This window comes from Magallana gigas, chromosome 4 (genome assembly GCF_963853765.1).
Source record: "Magallana gigas chromosome 4, xbMagGiga1.1, whole genome shotgun sequence".
NCBI classification, from domain to species: Eukaryota; Metazoa; Mollusca; class Bivalvia; order Ostreida; family Ostreidae; genus Magallana; species Magallana gigas.
In genome coordinates, this window is record NC_088856.1 from 24,880,584 (window position 1) to 24,902,623 (window position 22,040).

The window sequence follows — 22,040 nt, forward strand, 5'->3', positions numbered from 1 at the left end:
AATTGATATCGATTGGTATATGTAAACAAGTAAATCAAATTTTGAATTTTGGACTAATCAAATCTATAATTTTTGTCGCTATTGAGGATATCGCTTCGATAACATTATACAATTTTAAAAATTACTTTAAACTGTTTATGCTATGAAATTGTATGATATTTCACATATTGTGCAGCATGTTGTTTCCGATTATGTCATTTAATGTAAGGTCAACCGTTTTGCATGCATGTTAATTAATAAGACTGTATGATCATTTTTGTTGATATTCATTATATATGTATTGTATTATTCGAGATTGAAGGTTTACGTACTAAGTATTGTGAAAACTTCAATTATTATTTAATTTTTCAATATTGGAAAATCAATTCAGTTTTAAAGATTTAAAGATTGTTTCTTTGATGGACAGAGAATATTTTCGTTATTATCCAATTGTGATTTGTACTCGTCGAATTTGACACCATAACGAACCATCTTTTCCCCTAACTCCATTGCTCCTTCCATATCGGAATTGGGCACATATTTTTTGTCAAACACAACGGTTATTCGACCCCCTCCGATGGGCTTTTCCAAGTTGACTCCTCCAAGACCGATGGCTGCTAGCTCTTTCATGTGAAACTTTATTGTCTCTGCATTTGATCGGCAGCAGCGCGCTACATCTTGACATTTTTTCCTGGCCAAAGCAGGATTTTTTTTTGTGAGAGCTGGGTTCAAATTGTCTGGTACTGAATCTTCGTCTTTGGAATACCCGGCCAGATTTTTTTTTTTGCTGTAGAAAATATTTATTTACAGCAATACTTTTTATTGTGGAGGATTCAGATATCACTTTGGCATATCTGGTTTCCTTCAAATGGATGTCAACTTTCCTTATGAATTCCTCATCAATTTTTTGGATATTTGCCTCTCCAATTTCCTGCAATACGGTTTGTGCATTTGATACGGCCTCGAATATCATTACAAGTCTGTGTACCTGCCCCTTGGCTTTGCCAATCAGTCCTAGAAAGTGTACAGTGTTTTAATTATACATAAACAAGACACTCTAGTAAGAGAACGAATTCATATAATGAATAAAAATCATAAACCGTATAAAAGATTTTAGAGAATTTGTTTTGTGTTAAGTGGCTTACCTGATAGAAATGTGTCATTTTGATGATTCGTCTGCAGGTATGTGTGCTGATCGTTGTAGTATTTTTTCTCGATGCTCAGTCCTTAGGTTCCGTATGAGTAAGAGGATATTCCTTCATGCAATTTCTCTACTACATAGAATAACCTGAAATTCCATGGTAATTTAAGATCCTAAAATTGAAATTGAAAAGAAAATATTTCTAATTTTAGAGCATTTTCACTCTTTATAGTTACTTAAACGGCATATGTACATATTATTAAAACCATTAATTTAAAAAGAAATACATTGCATTATGTTATTGTTGTTCATCGTTACCTTTGACAAAAGCTTCTACGGACAGAAAATCAAGCTGTAAAGGGCTTACCTTCCGTAGGATTTTAACTACGCTTATTATTACCAAAATTTGAATTATGTTCAATAAAAATTAAACCGTTCTAGTTCAACTTCCGCAGATATTTTAATTCAAAAAATGCGTTATACATGTATACTACTTTGCTAGGCTTGGTAGGTCCTCTTTCAAGTCTTGTACTTCGTCTGCGAATGAAAACACTGGTTGTGGCATGCATATCAAAAAACGGCAGTAGAGTCCATCATTGTTGTTTGAGGTTTTTCTCTCTTCGTCTAGTTTTTTGCAAATTTCCCCGGGATGCAACATTCCCGTTAAATTTAATACAGGACTTGTAATAGCAGTGTTGCCTAATTAAAAGAGAAAACTATATAAATATATAATTAATTTATTATTTTCCTTTATTTCATGATATGACGCTTTGAAAATCCACACACTATAAATATAGAAAAACTGGTTCGTAGAAATTGTACCCCCCCCCCCCTTCACCCCCGGATCCAAACACACAAACACAAAAGATTTAGGTAACAAAAACACGTGTTTAAATTTTACTCTATTGTATACAGATATTTTTAAATTTGTATATTAAGTATTGCGGGAATGTTGAGAGTGATGAATGTTGAATTCATTTTTTTAAAATTTATATTATTCATAAAAGTCAAAGTCTTCGATGTCGTTCCAAGGTATATTATGTAAGACATCGCACTTACTGTTGCAAGTCTGTCTTTTTAGGGATCCGCCATTGTAAGCGGTAAGGTAAATAGTTGTATCATAATCCGATGCACTGCCAGATTTGTAAAGCCCAAGGCTTGTCTGCCAGGTTTTTAACTCGTCCCACATCATGATTTGTCTGTTGTCATGGGTAAGTTGCTTTAGAAGGGATTCAACAGTTGCGGCTGAAATAATTGAGATAGGAATTACATATCATAGATAATAGACTTTTTATCACTAAGGCTTACATATAAATATTTGAGATATACCAAATATTTATTATCCCATTACTAAGTATCTTTTCAAAGAATTTACAATTGTATAAAGATTCTCAGGGGCGAATGTTTCAAACGTACGATTTTCTTTATTTTTCTTTATAAACAGTGAAATGTCAACTTAAGAGTAAAATATGTGCAAAATATTTACAGTAACTAAATTGACCGGATAGTTTCATTTGTTTACCGCGCTCGAATTGTGGTCGTTTTTCGACGTAGAATAATGACCCCCCGGTCATTATTCTACGCAGAAAAAAGACCCCCCGGTCATTATTCTACGTAGAAAAATGACCCCTTTGCCTGAAGAATAAGTGTCATTTTCATAAAAATTAGCACACTCCACATGAAGAAAAGTGACCCCTGTAGAATAATGACCCCCTTGTAGATTAAAGTTTTTCAGTATATTTTTTTTATCATTTGTGAAATAATCTTTACATTATTACAATTTTTACTGCTGCAGTTTACAGAAAGTAACATAAATTATAATTTATATTCAAATAAACTTAAAGTGAAAGAAGGGGTATATCTTATAAAATAAAAATACTTCCGTTATAACAAGACATTGACGTATTGCATTGGGGTATGGTTATCATCTTAAAGGGGCATGGTCACGATTTTAGTCAAAAATTATTTTTCCGATTATTTTTCAGTAAGGCATTGTCAATAGGCAACTAAAATTTGAGTGTCATTCCTTGAGTTATAAGCAAGTTGCAGAGCTTGCAATTCTTTGCTATGTAAACAAAGTTTTTGTTTACATTTTAAATGTTGGAGTGAAAATTCCAATTTTAGACCTAATGAATGTGTTAAACGTAAGGAACTGTTTATTTATGCTTAAAATGAATAAGAAGATAGACAAATCACCTTGAAAAAGAATTTTTACTTGTATATTGAACCTATGTAAACAACAACAGGGCCCGAGCCTTGTTTATGTGACAAAGAATTTTGAGCCCTGTATCTTGCTTATAACTTTAAAACTGACCCTCAAATTTCATTTGATCAGTAGAAATGCTTTCCTGAAGCATTGTAAATAATGAAAACAGAAAAATAGAATTTTACCAAAATCGTGACCATGCCCCTTTAACAATTACATTTACATATATATATATATGTTCCGATAGGGCCACTTCGACCTTAGGGCGAAGATGCGAAGGTGCAAAGGCGATAGTGAAGATGTGATGCCTAAAGTGCGAAGGTGCGAAGGCGAAGGAGCGATACTTCTATAGCTCCTTTCCAACTTCGCACTCTGGCCTTCGTATCTTCGCACTTTCGCCTTCGCCTTTTTTGATTGCATTCAGCAAGTCACGGTCTTTTACATAGAATTTAATGCAGGCACAGTACTCGCCAAGGTTTTCCGATTAATCCAGGCTATTATTGGTACGCATGCGCTAGGCCATCGCGCTTACTATGAATGTTTATAAATATTTTAATGTGTACATGTGACATATATGTTTACCAGTGCTAGCTATGCCTAATCATTATCTACTCCACACAAAATTTAATGTCCACCATAATGTGTACATATGCACTTCCAGACTCCTGTCACTTACCAGCCGTCTGTTTACCGTGGACCAAACACAGTAACTTTCTAATTTCATTATGCGACACTCCTTGCTCATGGATGGATGTAGATCTAGAGGAGGAGAGGGGGTCGGTACCCCCGGAAAATTTAATATTAATAATTTCAGGCAGTAAAAGGGGAGAGGGGGTCCGGACCCTATCCCCTTGGATAATTTAATTTTAATTTTATAAAAATAAAATTTCCAAAATATGCCTCGGATCCTTAAACGATAGAGAGCTCCGCAATTATAAAACATAGGTAATCACATTACAAAGCTCACCGAGACGAGTCATCACCTTTATGAGGCATCACCTTTATGAGACCACCTTTATCATATTTTATGAAAACCATCCTTTATGATCTTGGATATTCATGGATTTTGTTTTGACACAATATCGTATATCATCTGTTAAAAAAAATTGTATGATAATCATTTGATCATATGTTAATCAATACAATAATATAAAATTAAAAATTGCATCCTATCATACTTACAATATCTATCATATGATACCATAAAATACCGTAAAAAATTGTGAGATATGATATTGTCATGTACGATATGACATTGTATTTTGTTATACATTATTGTATTTGATAAAATAATACAATGTCATTAAACATAATACAATATTGTGTTATATGAAACAATATCATATTGCAAGAATACATCATAACATTGAAACATATGATATTATATTATATAATATGGTATAATATTGTATTGTATGATACTGTATCATATTTGCTAAAAAATATATTGTATTATATGATACAATATTATTTGATACAGCATTGTATCATATCAAATGATACAAAATCATGGGATAAAATGAAATATTATATTATTCAATTATATTATACATATTGTATAATATGATACAATATTTATATATGACATCATAAAATACAATTTCATGTGATATGATAATATATCATATAAACCAATATCATATTATATAATATCGTATGATACGATATTTTATGATATTACAATATCATATATACAATTTCATTTGATATAATTCTATATTACAGAAACCAATATCATATTATACAATACTGTATGTTACAATATTATAGAATATACAATATTATATCATAGGTTGCAATATTATATATTGCAATATCATATGTAATAGTATCATGTGATTAAATAATTAATTAATAATACAATATAATATTATACAATATTTTATCATAATATACAATACGATGCATAACAATATCATGATATAATATCATATCATAAAATATAAAAAAATGATACAATATTATATCGTATTAAATAACCTTTGACAATATAACATATGGTATTATATTGTATCATATTAAACAATAGTGTTTCATGTCATACAATACTATATCATAGGAATCATGTTATATCATTTAACAACAACCACATCCATCTATCAAGCAGGTTTGAGTGAGGTAGGAAATTTCTTTACATCCTTGATAATGGAGATCAGGCTCTGCATCTGAAGCAACCTCTGCGTTTCATTTATAATATCGTTAAATCAACTATGCCAGCTATCATCAATAATACACGTGACCTGTTCAAAAAACTAAACCTCATCAAGCATCATAAACCTATGGTTCAGTTTCAGCATTCAAGCCTGTCAGGTGCATCTGTATTATAAGACACACCATCCATTCAGGTTAGGTAAAGTTAGCAAGTTTGGTGAAGATAGGCCAAGTAATAGCTTAGATACAGGACCTGCAACAACAACTTTAACCAGCTTCGGACGCCGACGCCGGTGGTATAGCATAAGCTCCGTCTCGGTGAGCTAAAAAGGCGAAAGTGCGAAGATTCGAAGGCGAGAGTGCGAGGTTGCAAAGGCGAAGAAGCGATAGTAGTATCACTTCTTCGCCTTCGCAACTTTGCACTTTCGTCTTCGCATCTTCGCCGTCACATCTTCTATATTCTTCATGAATTATACTTGCATTGAAGATTTTCACTATTACAAACTGCTGGGTATGCAAGTGCATCACCCAAAATTAATGATGAAAGCAAAATTATGAAAAGTTTACTCCACTGTTAGGCATTATAACCAAGCTAAAGGTAGTAAGCACTGACAGCAGCCATTACGCCAGTAGAGGTTAACGGCCAATAAGGAAAATCATCAAAGTACTGAGAGTACTCGTACAGAAAATATATTTTACTTTATCGTCGGCATAGTTTAGTAAGTTTAGTTAATATCAAGATGATTAAGGATATGTGAACCTGACAAAAACAAGTTCACTGCGCAACGCGAACTGTCGTCTGGCGATGAGCTGTCGTATTTCCACATCGACGGTTAATTTGCTTAATTTAAGATTTAAAACAGTGATATAATATCTGTAAGTTTATGAATTTGGATAAAATATTATTTATATCAAAATTTACATCAAAGGGTTTTACTTTTTTTAATAATTTACAAACTGAAAGTTTACGACATACTTGCGCCGATTTCCGGTAATTTCCCAAATCTCGATGTAAACAACAAGTCGGAATGACAAAAACAGATGGATATTATTAGTGTATGACGAATATTGCGAACACAAACTGATGTCGGGTGTCATAAAAAGGGAATGGAAAAAAAGGACGAGACCATACACCAGTTCCCTGTGATCTAAACCTGCCATTTGCAAGCAGTAAGCATGGTAGGTGTCTTATCATGACATGTGCTATTGTATTATGTTCACATTACAGATTATTATGCTCGTATATTATCCACGTGAAAACAATATCGCCCAGCCTATATGCAGAATAGCTACACAATAATCCTAATTTGTTCAAACATGAAAATTATTCATTGTTAATTCAGTCAGTGTTTGTAATTAAAATAATCACAATTTTAGTTCGAATTTTCTTAAATGAAATTAACCATCTGATGATAAATGGTAAGGTTAACCGCATAGAGGGCCCTGAGTTTACTCTAGCATATGACAAGCTTATTTACTAACATTTACTCACAAAATATTTTAGTGTAACACTATCATGCACATTAGCTTGAACAGTATATTTGTAAGGAATAGGTTATATGTTTGTATTGATGATTTTTTAGCACATATAGTTCATATTAGTTCATATTATGTGCTAAAAAAATCATCAATACAAACATATAACCTATTCCTTACAAATATACTGTTCAAGCTAATGTGCATGATAGTGAATAAAAGATTTATTCTTCATGTTAAACATGAAGAATTAATCTTTTATTCACTATCAATAACTGATAATGTTGATTCTCTGTACTGTGAAAACATTTGAATAGCTGACTGATATTCACCTTTATTGAACTGTAAAAATCAAAGTACAGTTGAAAGAAAAATTAGTATATCAATCATGGTTTATCGGTTGATAGAATTGCTCACATCATATTTAGATTTCATGAGCTGGGTTCATTATTGTTACAAATTCTTATTTTTTCCCCATTATTTTCAAATCATTAAAACGCAAGATTTCTAAATACACACAGTTATATAAGATATGAAATTGTCAAGTTAAGTAACATTAATTTAAATTTTCAAGATTAGAATAAAATGTTGACAAGTTTCACCTGATATCAAATTTTTATATAGAATAATCCATTTATATAAGGTTCTGTCTGTCTATGTTGCATACACTTTCATAATATGCCTATATGAATTTTATTTTTCTACATGTAGCTTCTTAAAATCATCCTTTCATATAAGTCCTTCTTATATGTTATAAGTATTAGTACCAGATATATCAGGGTTTTTTTTTAATACAGACTTTTCAAACCTCCAAGAGATGAGAACATCACTGGTATGTGTTAACGAGGTCATTCCTAATACAAGACACAATGCGGAAAAATATAAGACTAATGTAAAGAACTGAAACCATGAGTGATGAAGAGAAGAGCTGATAATCAGATTATTGTCTCTGTTATGTTCATCCTGATAAAGCCTTTCCCGATTGATGCCCAGGATCATTTATTTGGTAATTTAAGGATGACAATATTTATTTCAACATTTATGATATAATATTAAGACAATTAATAAGCAGCACAACATATCCTGAAATATTAAACTGGACCAAACCAGTGATAATCTACCATTTATGATTTATTACATTTACTTGGACTTGAAAACCATTTCTGAAACTCCAAAAGTCATGAATAATTTGGACATATAATGCATACAATTAAGAATTAGTATTGTAAAAGAATATATATTATGATAATGCATATGCTATAAGAAATACAATATAGATAGATATCAAACGGTGTTTATACTGACCAAGTGCAGTAATGAAGTTTGTAATGGCTATATACTCTTCATGTGGAGAAACTGGTTTTTAAAATATATGTCTTATGTTTATAATTATGTTTAATTTGATGATTGCATAGTATATCAAATCATCATTTCTGTCTATTAGTGTTTGTCTGTCCATCCATTTATCTGTCTGAAGTCTGTTTTATTTTATAATCCTGATGAGGTAACTGATGTAGATCAAGTTGAGATCATCATTATGACACTTATATACAACAAGCCTCACAGAAAATATCAGTCCTCTTAAATTACAGAGTTTTTGAATGAGTTATGAATGTATGGTTAAGTAAAATTTTTATTTTAAATATTTTTTGAAATGATTTTTGTGAATAAGAATATTTTTGTTATAACTTATCCTTATCTATATTTTTATCATTTTTGCATGAAAAAAAATATACATATCCTAGTAAGGCCACACCAATATAATTTCTTGCTTGTCGGACATTAAGTGGAAAAGGGTAAAAGCGGGCGAGCGATAAAATAATAAGATTATTATTTTTTGTAGCCGAAATTTTTAGGCGGTCTGTAATGATAGATTTGTAAAGTTTTATTTAAACACGAGCATGCAGGATCCGATGAAAAAGAAATTTAATTGGTGTGGCCTTCCACATTTTCTATTTTTTAGTTCAAATTGAGGCTGAACCATTGTAATATATTACCCTGCATAATCAATTTGATAAAGTCTAAATCATACATTATAAATAGCATCAAGACCAATATGGGGACCAAGGAAGGGTTCAAAGTTCAAAGGAATTTTAGGATTGCATACAATCATGTATATACATAACGACAAATCATAAATCATTTCAGAATCTGCAGTGTTGTTAAGTCCAATATCAGATAATATGATTTAAAGAATTATTATGATTAAGTATCAAATTTCATTTTATACCTGTAATAATTTAAAAGATTCTCCTATTTTCCGACACCCATTTTAATGCAATACCTTGCAAATCAGACAAAACTTTTAAAGATTGATAGAGGAAATTCAAATTAATTACAAACAGTATATGATTTTTATGAAACCTGTGATTTATATGGTTTGATTGTATTTTAAATCTTTCAACAAAGGCTTAATAAAGATTGTGTGTATTAAAGTTTTCATGCTTGTTTTTCTTTTTTGTGTACAGAGACTAGAGTTTCTTGATTATATCAGATGCACAACTATGACACTCTGTTAATTACCATTAAAATAAACTCTTTAGGAAGTGAAAAAATTGTTAAATGAAAGAATCATTTTCTCTTTATATGATTGGTTTTTAGAAATACAACCATTTATGGCAGTGTTGACTTTCATGAAGCGTGCAGGGTGATTTTTTGTAAAAGTCAGATCAGAGGAAATTCGGATTTTCAGCCTTTTTTATTCAATTAATTGTAGTATTTGCAACACAACTCCATTAATTTTGTTCTACAAGAACTTATGCAGGTTCACAGTATAACTAGTTGAAAGAAATTGCCATTTAAAACTGAATTATACGTCTTTTTTAACAGCATGTAGGGTTTGTAGCTTCTATTTCAATAGAGGTAAGAGGAAATTCAGACGTTATTATCTTTTTTTCTAATTCACCAACATGCCAATTATTTATTATTAATTTTTTGCTATTTATCATTTCTTCAAAATTACATTAAAAAAAAAGAGTGTAAATATATGAAATAGTATTTTTTGCAATTTTTCTAGCTCTGGTCACGTCAAAAAATGTCACTTTTTTAGTGGTCAGAGGAAATTCAAACTAAAATTGCGGATTAAATAAAAGGAATTCTTATAATCCATTTTCAGATAAATAGAGTATTTTATTAACCTTTTTAATATTTTGGTGAGAAAAGTTTTCTAGTTAATTGTAAATATGTCTTATATGACATTTTTAATTTGCATTTAAGGTTTTTTTTCTTGTTCTAATTTTTTGAACATGGGTAAGTTTGAAGGTCGTTGCCATGGAAACGAACTCACGAACATATGCTTAAAAGTCTTTTTTGACAAAAACAAATCGATTAGAGTCTGTTTAAACAATTTTTTCAATTATTCAATTAGTTTCATGACAGGTTCACATATCCTTAATGCATCAATAGTTTGTATGAGCATTGGTAACTTTGGATACAATAAAGATCTTGTGATCAAAATCAAGGGAGACATAAACCCCTAACATGGGTTCTAACCTCTTATCAACGCTTTTAGAAACAATTTTTTCATATTATAATCGATCAGTGTTTATTATCTATTAAGATTTACTATAGTCAGGTACTATTCACACATTTCCTCTAAAAGAATAACGTCTGTTCATGATCACAAATACAACATTACAACAAAAGTTTAGAATATTAATGTTCATGTTTTAGGTAGAAGAGAACAAAACTAACGCAAAAGGAGTTTAAAAATCACTTTCCTCAAGAAATGCAAATAAGAAGTATTCATATTCCTACGTTACCTGCCCCCTTAGTCTCTTTCCATAAAGATATATACATGTATCGTTCTAAGATTGACAATTCATTCACCGATGAATATTGCTTATATAATTACAACAATTATTCTTTCATGATTATTGTTCTTTAACTATCACACAATATCCTCAATGTGTATGAATCTTTCTTTATTTGCGTCATTTCCCACCGTATGTCGACGAGAGAAGTGACGTAACTGTTAACAATCAATTTGTGACAATGTAAGAGTGTGTGTGCTTGCTACGGATATCAAAAACTATATACAGCGATTTATTTACAAATTCTGTGTTTATAACTTCAAAATCAGTTGAACAGAGTGAACAATTAAGTAATTTTAAGGTCATATCTTGGATACGGGGTAACCAATTTCTATTCATGTTTACGGGGGGGAGGTCATTTTTCTATGGGAGTTCATTTTTTTCATGTTTAACATGAAGAAAAATAACCCCTGGGTCTTTTTTCTTCAGAAAAATCCAATTATTCTTCAGCTAGGGGGGTCATTATTCTACGTCGCAAAATGACCCCCGGTCATTATTCTACGGGGGTCATTATTCTTCATTACACCGGTTGTTTCCACGTTCCCCAAGGACAGACAACTGATTGTCCTAAAAAATGCCCACAGGCAGCTAAAAAGGGCGGCAGCAGAAACTCGGGTGGTATGCTGTTAGCGGAAGAAATACTCTCCAACGTTTCCCCGGTTTTGAAATCGAACACTTCCCCAACTGATATTCGTTCTTCATAGCACAATTTTGCTCTTGTTTGAAACGAAAATGCCATCCTCTCTCGGTTATATATGAAAAGGTAGAAAAAAAGCAAATCCTGTTAGAGCCTTAACAACCCAGTCTTTTTTCTGATTGAGACGGTTGTTAAACAATGCGTTACGTGGCAACCGCGTCAATAACGTCACAAAACAGGCGTTGTTTGTTTGGCAGTTTCGCGGGAAGAAATAAGAGATTGGAGAGAGAGAGAGAGAGAGAGAGAGAGAGAGAGAGAGAGAGAGAGAGAGAGAGAGAGCGAGAGAGAGAGAGAGAGAGATGCATAATTTAGATAATTTCGAATGTGATATTACTGAATAATTCATCATGGAGGATTAAATCTATTTGAAGGTGACTGTGATAAATTAACAACTTAAAAGAAGACAATAGTATTGGAGATCTATTTATACATGTAGATATAAATATTTGACTGTGCGGATACACATTGAGATTATCAAAATCTGTATAATGTAAATGAATTTTGGTTATAACTATGTATTCAACACTTTAAAATGATTTTCCATTAATAATCTTTAATTTGCGTGACTCGCGTGAGAGGCAAATACATTTTATATTTTAAAAAAATTACTGAAAAATGACTATTTAATTGGATTTTTTTTTGTTTCTTTTTTTTTTGGTTTTATTGGTTGTTAAAGAATTGTCATAAATAACATGCATAACGTTTTTTTTATTTTTCAAACTAAAATGAGAAAAAAAGTTTTTAAATATAAAAATGTGTCATGATAATTCCCACATTATTACGTTAACGTAATCAGATTACGTTATTTGAATCACGACAAAGAAACAAACAATCAGAAGTTAGCAGTTGTTTAATGTGACTGGAATGCATTTCAATATAGTATTGCGACCTTTCCGTAGGCTCTAAGATATACTGACATGCATCAATTTGATGAACATTTTTCCTAATGGTATGACTAATAGAGAAAACGTTATTGCTGAGGTACTGAAAAGAACGACGGGGAAAAAGATATATACCAAGGAAGAAGTAGCTATTGCCACTGAAACATTAGATGATATTCTGCCAAGATATGGGGACCGGCCGATGAGTATTTCTGAAAATGTTGTAGAAAAAGAAGTGTTGGCGTACATTAAGGAGAAGGAATCTAGTACAGTCAGTTCAAGCAGATCTTTTACAACATACACCATAGCATAGCATAGCATTGCATTCTCATAGCATAGCATTGAAATCTCATAGCATAGCATTGGAATCTCATACCATAGCATACAATCTCATAGAATCGCATTAGTCATATCATATCATAGCATAGCATAGCATAGCATACAACAGGTTTTTTTAACTCGATTTTAAATGTTTTTATTTGAAAAATTAAATGTTCACATAATAGACTTTTGGTAAACTTTGGCATCTTATTATTTTACTTCGAAAAGTGTGGAACTCTCCTGTGAACGGAGGCGTTTTTGTTCAAATCTCATAGCATAACGTATCATACGATATCATTAAGCCTTCATTTCAATTTCTCATAGCATAGCATACAAATCTCATAGCATAGCATACAAATATCATAGCATACAATTAAAATCGCATACCATAGCTTAGCAGAAAATTGTAGAAGATATGCATGAAATGACTGTAACGTTGGATTGAGAAACCTATTCCCTCCGGTTAAAATCTGTTGTGGGACAGCTTTGAATTTTAAACTATCGTCCAAATGTATTGTATTTGAGAAAAATAGTGGAGGAGTTCCCGGATTAATTTACACAGGATCATGCAAAAAGTGCAAAACCATATATTCCATCAACTCGCTTAAAAAGGAGACGGCTGAATCTTACTACAATGATGTTTTGGAACAGCGGTACTTCATGAGTACTAGGGATACCGTGTTTGAAAACCATTTGATTTTTGCTGTTGACCGTATGTAAGTCTTTTACAATTTTACATATATATGGTATTGGTACAAATACAAAAAAGTATATAGCATAGTATTTTTTATGTAAAGTTTACATCGCTGGGTATTTAATTCTCCTTTTGTATAATTTAACACGGGTGAACTATACAAATTTTGTCGTTCGGGTTTTGTTATTTAATGAATTAAAAACCCCCGATGAATATAAATATAGGTTTATAATTGGTAAAATGCTTAGAGAATCTATTTGAATATATGTAGAATACATATCCTAAGAATACAAAAACCTAATGTGACAGCGTATTATAAACATCTAAAAGAAAATCTGATAATTATATGCAGATCTTATTTTAACTTTAGGTACAGGAATTGGTTATCATTTGAAGGCATTTCAAATGCATACAATGACGTTCATTTTGGACAAGATTGGTCACTTCAAAGCGATGTTCGTGTACTGGATAGGCGACGATTGTCGGAGGCTTGGTTCCAAAGGCACTTAATAAAATGGAAGATAGAGCTGGGGGAAACAGAAATAAAACCCTTAACTTGCGCTGAAGTGGATGCTGAAATTCAGAGTTACATGACAAATATAGGCGAGCACTTTTCTAGAAAATGGTCTGGGAATCATCATCATGACAACTGCATGTCAAAAGGTGTGTAATGTAAGACGTCAAACATTGTATCAAAATAAGATTTGTAAAATTAATATTTAGATCATAAGTAAGCTAGCCATAGTTTTATTGACCACGACCAGATCAGATGCAATAATTCGTTTTAATTTGCTATGCTAAAAATAAAACTATTTTTTTTAAGAATTTAATATCTTATTTCGGTAAATGTAATTTCTTATATTGAAATAGACTGCTGCCGAGCGATGATAGTTGATGGCCATGTGAAGGGCACCAGACTTGTATGCGATTACTCGGAAGGTGAAATTGAATGTGAGGAAATCGGTAGCGTATAGGTGGGATGCAAGAAGACGCCAATCAAAGGATCTTATTATTGTGTAAATCACCAGTTTTCTACAATCTCCACAGAACAGGTAGGGATTATCAAAATCGTCATTATATTTTTGGTAGGTAAAATACGATTCTGACAACAAACACTATATACATACTCCTTTTTTCAGAGTTATTTGGTGAGCCATACAGACAATGAAAATCAGCTCCAATGTAAAACCGAAAAGAGGAAACAGGCAGCTAACAAACACAGATCCGCTGGAATCTGCTGCGCAGTTTATAACCGTGGTATTATAGTAGGCATAACCGAGTTATTTGGTTGTGAATCACTTTCTCAGGTGTACGTATTCCTCACATGGCTTTGGTATACCATAGCGACTTTTCCAAAGTTATTTGCATATGACGATACTTGCCATTTAAAGCGCTTTGTGAATAGTAGGCAGAAAACAGCTGCAGGAAAGTTCCTAGCTAGTCTCACAGATGCATTTTAAAAACCATGTTGACAAATGGTGTAAGCAGAACGTAAATCCACACAAAGTTCTGGAGCTCTGCAATCTGAACACTGAAGCGTGTGAACAGACTTTTAAATTTGTATCAAAATGCAAGCATGCAACAAAACAGATGACTTACGCAAGCTACGGTTTGTTTCATTTGACGATGTGTAACATGTATAATCAAGACAAAATTATTAAGAATAACAAACGTTTGAGACGTTAGATTATTATAACGAATATCACTTTTTGGGATCAGAAATAAAAATATTGTAAACAAAACTGAGAGATTAGAATTTATTTTTAAAGAAACATCTGTGAGGCGCATTGGTGAAGTTTTTGCAACTTAATCATTGTATGTCGAAATCGATGTCGAGATCGTCAAGTTGTGAACGATATCGTCGATATCGACATCATAATTGGTTTAGCATTTTTAAAATTTCGATATCGATGTCGATATCGTCATTTTGTTGTCGATGTCGTCGATATCAACATCATACATGTAATTGGTTTAGCATTTTTCAAAATTTGATATCGATGTCGATATCGCCATTTTGTTGTCGATATCGTCGATATCGACAACAAAGTTGGTCTTGGACATGTATTGATCATGATAATGTTTTCTTTTTTGAAATCCCCTTTTTCAGAACGCTTGCTTTCACATCGGCAAATACAAGAGAGGCAACTCTTACCGATTGTTGACATTTTAACTTGTATCAAAATTCAAAAGTACGTATCGAATCAAAACTGCTTCATTTCTATTTGCTTTACTTTATGTTACAGGTTGTGATTAATTTTTATTCGTTTTCCTTTAAAATGCATACCATTTACTCGCAGAGGTTTAGTCGAAATTAACCCGTATGGAAACTCGTGGCCACATGAGGTGGTTTCGTAATGCATCGGACACCCTTGGATTTTTCATTTCAATCAGGCACGTAGCATCGGGAGGGGGAGGGGGGTACTCTTTGCACGGAAAAGATTTTTCTTAACTTTACACACAAAAAATTGATTTAACTTGGAGTCCCCCCATGTATTGAATTCTGGGGGAGGTTAAGGTTTTTGGAGCAGGTTAAAGTTTTTGGAGCATGTGCCATTTGATAGCCATAGCTAAGTTACTATTGGTCCTAACCTCATCAGACCTGTATAAATGGTGCCTATTATGTTACACATGCACTTGACAGACAAGCTTTTAGAACAGAAACCGTTTGGTAACTGAATGTTGGTTATAACTTGTCCGTGGAACTTCTTCTTTCATCAACTAGTATGTCAGTAGCTTGCCTTATTTTAGAAATTGTTAATACATAGAGCATACCCTTGCGTATCGTTTCAACTGAGATAAAAAAAAACACATCATATGCAAGCGATGAAAGTATATTGCTACATAAATAAGGAAAGTTGACGATAAAAGATTTGAAGTCATCACGTTTATCACAAAGTATTTTTGCTAAGCTACCATTAACATTTTTCTTAGTAAAACACCTACATATGAAACAAATGACTTGTACTCTGTGGTATCCTTTATTTCATATTCACAAAGATATATTTAGTCGATGTAAGATTGAAAGTAACAATTATCAATTGATAATACGTCGTCTTTTTACCTAAATGTCGAGTTGTGGGCCACAACGTTTGATTTCATGTACACGTCTTTGACTGAATTCTGCTGTATATGAATACGGAAACAGGTCTGCCAAAAATAGAGCACAGCCGATACCCATGGGAATTCGAACAGACTGTTGGAAAACCTGATTTTTAAAAAACTACGGAGATTTACGCAAGCATCTTTTTTATTTATCTCATAATCTGAGTACTTGTGTACGCAATTAGACTGGCAAATAACAAAATAGTTTTGTAGATGACCAATGACAAGGTAAGTTAATATACGAGGTCCTTTTTTTTTTTTTTTTTAAAAGCAGCTATCAATGATGCCAAAAAGTCTTGCCTTTAAGTTATCGTAGGGAATGGTAAAACCGTTGTATAAAGTGTAGAAAAGTTGTAAGTTTTGATACTATTGAGTTAGTAAAATTTCGTGATTACAGATTTTCTAAAGTTCCTTTGAATTTTAAGCATTCACATATGATTACTGTAAATTCCTTATATTACGCGAGTACTTAATTCCGCGATCCCGCTGTTTTGTATCAAATCGCGAGAATATAAAATCGCGAACGCGGAACATTTGTCCATATTTCTTATCGTTACAAACTCAGAAAAAAAATGGCAAGGTTTTAATATCCGCGAGGGGTGTTTCTCGCGATTTTACGCGGATATAAATTCCTCGCGTTTAATTAGGAATTTACAGTAATCCTTTCATGTACGCGTTGCTTAAATGTCATTATTTACACAATAGCTGTTTGATAATTGATTTATTTTACATCTGCACATACATGTATTATGTTAATTCTTAAAGTTTATAGTGTTATTTCTTGTTCACTATATATGTTTTTGAAAAGTATATGATGCATATCTGACTCGTGTAAAAGTTTATTCCATGCACGTTCTAGATAAAATTTTGAAAACTAAAACGCGTTTTGGTCAGTTCGAAGTTTTTTAAAGCTAGGCCCAACAACAAGATAATGATCTCAAGGTTAGACCAGTATTAAACCCATACGGTAGCAAACGTCACGAAAAAATAATAATTGTTGAAAAATGTTGAACTAAGTTGCATGCCAATGCTTTTTATTCTTTGGCTTAACCTTACATAAAAACCCTTCCAATAATTCTTATTCAGTTCTGAAGATTAAAACTGTAAGGAACGATATAGAAATATTTTATATCAACAATTGACTACACATGTATATACAATAATATTGTTCGTCTTATTTCCACGCGAAACTGTCAATTTATAGTTATAAGAGCGTAGCAATCGTTTTTGAAATTTATTATCTGATTTAGAACTACTCACGCCTTCTTTTGTCCTGTGTTTGCTATTTACGAGTGAAATAATTAAACTACATCCAATGCATATATTTAAAACACCTGCGTATAAATGTTATTATATGTTTTCTAAACATAACTTGTTGTCTTGTTTTACTAGTCAACATTTAAGAGTCGATCTTTCTCTCTAACACAAAATATTTGGTCAACGACCAAGAATTAGCTGATAAAGTTAACTTTTATTACTGTATAAGCGTCCACTGGTGATACACAATATCTTGATATAAATCAAACACTTAATTTAAAGATACAGAATAACAAAACAGGCATTTTAAACTTTGTATAGTGATCTTTCGGTGTTTTGGGGTGTGCTTGTTCTTAACGTAGCCTGAATAACATCCGTGACAAAAGATTGGTAGACAGAACCAGGTCTACCGGGACCATCTCAGTTACGTGTGGCTACTGTGAGCTCCTCGACCAAAGATGGATAGAGAGAGCCGGGTCTACTGGGACTACCTCGGTTACGTGTGGATACCTTGAGCGTCTCGACCAAAGATGGATAGACAGGACCAGATTTACTGGGACCACCTTGGTTACGTGTGGATACCGTGAGCGTCTCGACCAAAGATGGATAGACAGGACCAGATTTACTGGGACCACCTTGGTTACGTGTGCCTACTGTGAGCGTCTCGACCAAAGATGGATAGACAGGACCAGATTTACTGGGACCACCTTGGTTACGTGTGCCTACTGTGAGCGTCTCGACCAAAGATGGATAGACAGGACCAGATTTACTGGGACCACCTTGGTTACGTGTGCCTACTGTGAGCGTCTCGACCAAAGATGGATAGACAGGACCAGATTTACTGGGACCACCTTGGTTACGTGTGGCTACTGTGAGCGTCTCGACCAAAGATGGATAGACAGGATTGGGTCTACCGGAACCACCTGGGATACGTATGACTTCCGTGACCTTCGTGACCAAAGATGGATAGACAGGACCGGTTCTATTGGGACCACCTTGGACACGTGGTAAAGGACCTTTACTGGACGGGTATGTGCATGAGCCAGCTAGACCAGTTGAAAATCGTTTACAGCATTTGCCTCCATATGGACATACTGCGTCATAGCCGCAAGATACCTGCATACCACCGACTATTATATAGTTTTCGCTGCAGGAACCTGGGCGCTCGAGTTCTGCTATATATTGACATCTTTGACCCTTGTCTCCAGCATAACAACATTTCTGTAATTCGGGGCATTGTTCGTCAATGTTACAATGTGGGCCCAGGTCTACTTCCTGGTAAATCTTCTTTGATGGGCAACGCCCGGGCTTTGGTACACCTAAAATGTTTTGTTTTTGTTAACCAAAAGTACAAATTTCACATTGATAAAACGATATTCATTTTCCGTATTTTTATAGAAGTTGGAAGATTTATCGACTGAACTATTACATAACTTTACACTCCTGACCAAAGGCAATCAGACGTTGAAGACGTTTCTGATAGTGTGTACTTAGTAATAATTGGTAGAAAAAAAGAAGTTAGTTCTGTTTTTACTCTTAGTATTTGATCAGAGACGTCTGAGCTACACAAATATCAACATGACTTTTGCTTTCTGCTTCTGATAATTTGTTTATCAATTTTAGGTTATTCACTCAAACCAAAAAAAAAAAAAGGTACAAGAGGACTATATATACAGAATAAATAAAAATACAAATCGTCAGTAGCATATATATATATATATATATATATATATATATATATATATATATATATATATATATATATATATATATATATATATATATATATATATATATATACTGTCAAGCAGGAAAAAGATAAAAGTAAAAATGGACTTATAAAAGGATTATAAATATTAATATTACACTTTGGTATAAAGGATTAGAACTGAAGAACAAGTAAGTGGAACAGAACAGAATAGAAAATAATTGGCATAAAATCAAAGAACTTTCTCAGAGACTTACATCTCAATATAACGCAAAATGAAAACCACTAACCCTACAGAGTAAACTCATCGATGTAACATATTCATTTTAATGTATAAAACATACATAATTATATTTACATGGGTTAAGGTATTTAATGTTTAACGACCAATATTTGTACCTGATAAATAAATTGCTCTGTATTTTAAATTATGGAATCGTTTTGAAAGTGATGTCAAATAAAATTACCCCACAGAGGAATTTTTCAAATTTTGAATGTTTTCTAATGAATTACATGTACACCTTAAATTTTACATTAAAGTATATGAGCAGCGTATGGCTTATTAAGATATTGTAAAAAATAGCTTTCATTTCATGCAACTTTCCTGTGATAATTTGCATAAACTATCTTTTTTTTCAAATATGTAACAAAAAAATTATTTACCGCAAATATTTAAAGAAAAATGAAATAACTTTTCAAAAAAAGTGTTAGGTGCAGAATTACCAGCTTACTTCATGTGATCAGTCATGTGAATTTGGATTATATCACTTTCATCTTTATCTTCTAGTAAATATTTAACTAATGTAAAATGATTAAAAATTGTTTATGATCGAAATCCCTTCATTATTACATACCTTGAATACCTTAAATTGGATATTTACTCTTACATCAATTTGTTCGAAATTGTATGATCCTTTTTTTTTGTTTAGAAAATTTTCCAGTTATATCGTTCCATTTTTGAAATATTGAATTTTTTAAAAACCATTTATACAAACTTGGAAGTAATGGAAGACTTGTAACTTCCGCTACGGATTTTCTGTCAACTCTTACAGGAGCTCCTCCGGCACCTTCTCTAGGACTTCCTCCGCTTAATTTTTTAGGAGTTCTTCCGTTCCCTTCTTTAGGAGTTCCTCCTTTACCATTTTCAGGAGTTCCTCTGTTACCTTCTTTAGAAGTTCCTTTGTTACCTTCTTTAGGAGTTCCTCCGTTCCGTTCTTCAGGAGTTCCTCCGTTCCCTTCTTTAGGAGTTCCTCCGTTCCCTTCTTTAGGAGTTCCTCCGTTCCCTTCTTTAGGAGTTCCTCCGTTCCCTTCTTTAGGAGTTCCTCCGTTCCCTTCTTTAGGAGTTCCTCCGTTCCGTTCTTCAGGAGTTCCTCCGTTCCCTTCTTTAGGAGTTCCTCCGTTCCCTTCTTTAGGAGTTCCTCCGTTCCCTTCTTTAGGAGTTCCTCCGTTCCCTTCTTTAGGAGTTCCTCCGTTCCCTTCTTTAGGAGTTCCTCCTTTACCTTTTTCAGGAGTTCCTCCGTTACCTTCTTTAGAAGTTCCTTTGTTACCTTCTTTAGGAGGTCCTTCATAACAATATTCAGGAATTCCTCCGTTACCTTCTTTAGAAGTTCCTTTGTTACCTTCTTCAGCTCTTCCTCCGTTACCTTCTACAGAGGTTCCTCCGTCAATTACTTCAAAACCATCGGTAACCGCCCTTAAGAGAGGTCTCATGATACCTTCCCCAAGACTTGTTCTTTGTCTTATAAAACCTTCTCTGGGATATCCTCCACCTACGCCATGTGCGGAATATTCGTCGTTATATTCATACTCATCAGTAAAATCACCGTCAGCCAAACAAAATGCAACTACGAGACCCAAGAACAGCAGTGTATACATCTTTGTTTCTCGCGTAATCTGCATGAGACAAGGGAAATAAATAAGTTTTTGTTATTGATATTGAATAAACAGTAACTTAATCTTGTTCTGATTTGCGCACAAAGTAGCTTTTAACTATGTCCAGAGGTGTTTATGATGATATTGAAGACGCCTTGTCAATTAACTTTTTCGCATTTTGTTTACTGATCAACATTAATGAAAAGAATGAGACATCTTCTACAATTTTTGTTATTTCGCAGCCACTTCTTGTTTTGTAAATGATCTATTTTGATATGAATTACCTGGTATAATGAATTTGTTTGATGATTAAAATTTCTTTAAATAATTAACTTAATTGATGCAATATATCTGCACATTTGTTTCAATAGGTCTGAGAACAGAAATAAATTTTAAAAATTAACACAACATTGTTCTTTTAACATACATTTATAGAAGTATTGAGAAAAAACAACTCAAATTTGAAGTTAATGATTCTTAAACAGTTATTGAACAGAAAGTGATGGCATATGACAAATACTTATGAAATCCCCCTACTAGTTTTATATATGAACCTTAGCATGTGCTTTAAAAAGTATAAAATTAATGGCCTTGTACTGTCTTGGCATTAAATGAGAATACTAAAAAAGGGATTAGCCCTGCTCCTCTTTCTAGTATTATAACACTTTTGTTGAAAGTGTGTGCTTTAAACATAAAAAAACTAATAGATCCTTTGGATTTATATATATAAATAAATTATTAAT

General features: G+C 32.8%; 1 protein-coding gene and 2 long non-coding RNA genes across 4 annotated transcripts; 1 reads left to right on the forward strand and 2 right to left on the reverse strand.

Annotated features, from left to right (window-relative positions):
* Positions 1-1,127: 1,127 nt before the first annotated feature.
* On the reverse strand, positions 1,128-2,521 carry LOC136274580 (uncharacterized). Its single transcript, XR_010713016.1, has 3 exons — positions 2,180-2,521; positions 1,615-1,819; positions 1,128-1,267 (listed from the first exon to the last, which is right to left on the reverse strand). It is a non-coding gene; the product is annotated as an uncharacterized lncRNA (long non-coding RNA).
* A 3,813-nt stretch (positions 2,522-6,334) lies between these two features.
* Positions 6,335-7,823, forward strand: LOC117689632 (uncharacterized). The gene is made up of 2 exons (XR_010713017.1): positions 6,335-6,656; positions 7,751-7,823. It is a non-coding gene; the product is annotated as an uncharacterized lncRNA (long non-coding RNA).
* Positions 7,824-17,943: 10,120 nt separating this feature from the next.
* On the reverse strand, positions 17,944-21,312 carry LOC136275150 (mucin-19-like). Of its 2 annotated transcripts, none has more exons than XM_066083480.1 (2): positions 20,613-21,312; positions 17,944-19,036 (listed from the first exon to the last, which is right to left on the reverse strand). In XM_066083480.1, the coding sequence occupies exons 1-2, from the start codon at positions 21,298-21,300 to the stop codon at positions 18,138-18,140; spliced, it is 1,587 nt and encodes a 528-aa protein (XP_065939552.1). In that variant the 5' UTR covers positions 21,301-21,312; the 3' UTR covers positions 17,944-18,137. The 2 variants fall into 2 exon arrangements, with proteins under 2 accessions (XP_065939552.1, XP_065939551.1); XM_066083479.1 differs by having other exon boundaries at positions 20,421-21,312.
* Positions 21,313-22,040: the final 728 nt, after the last annotated feature.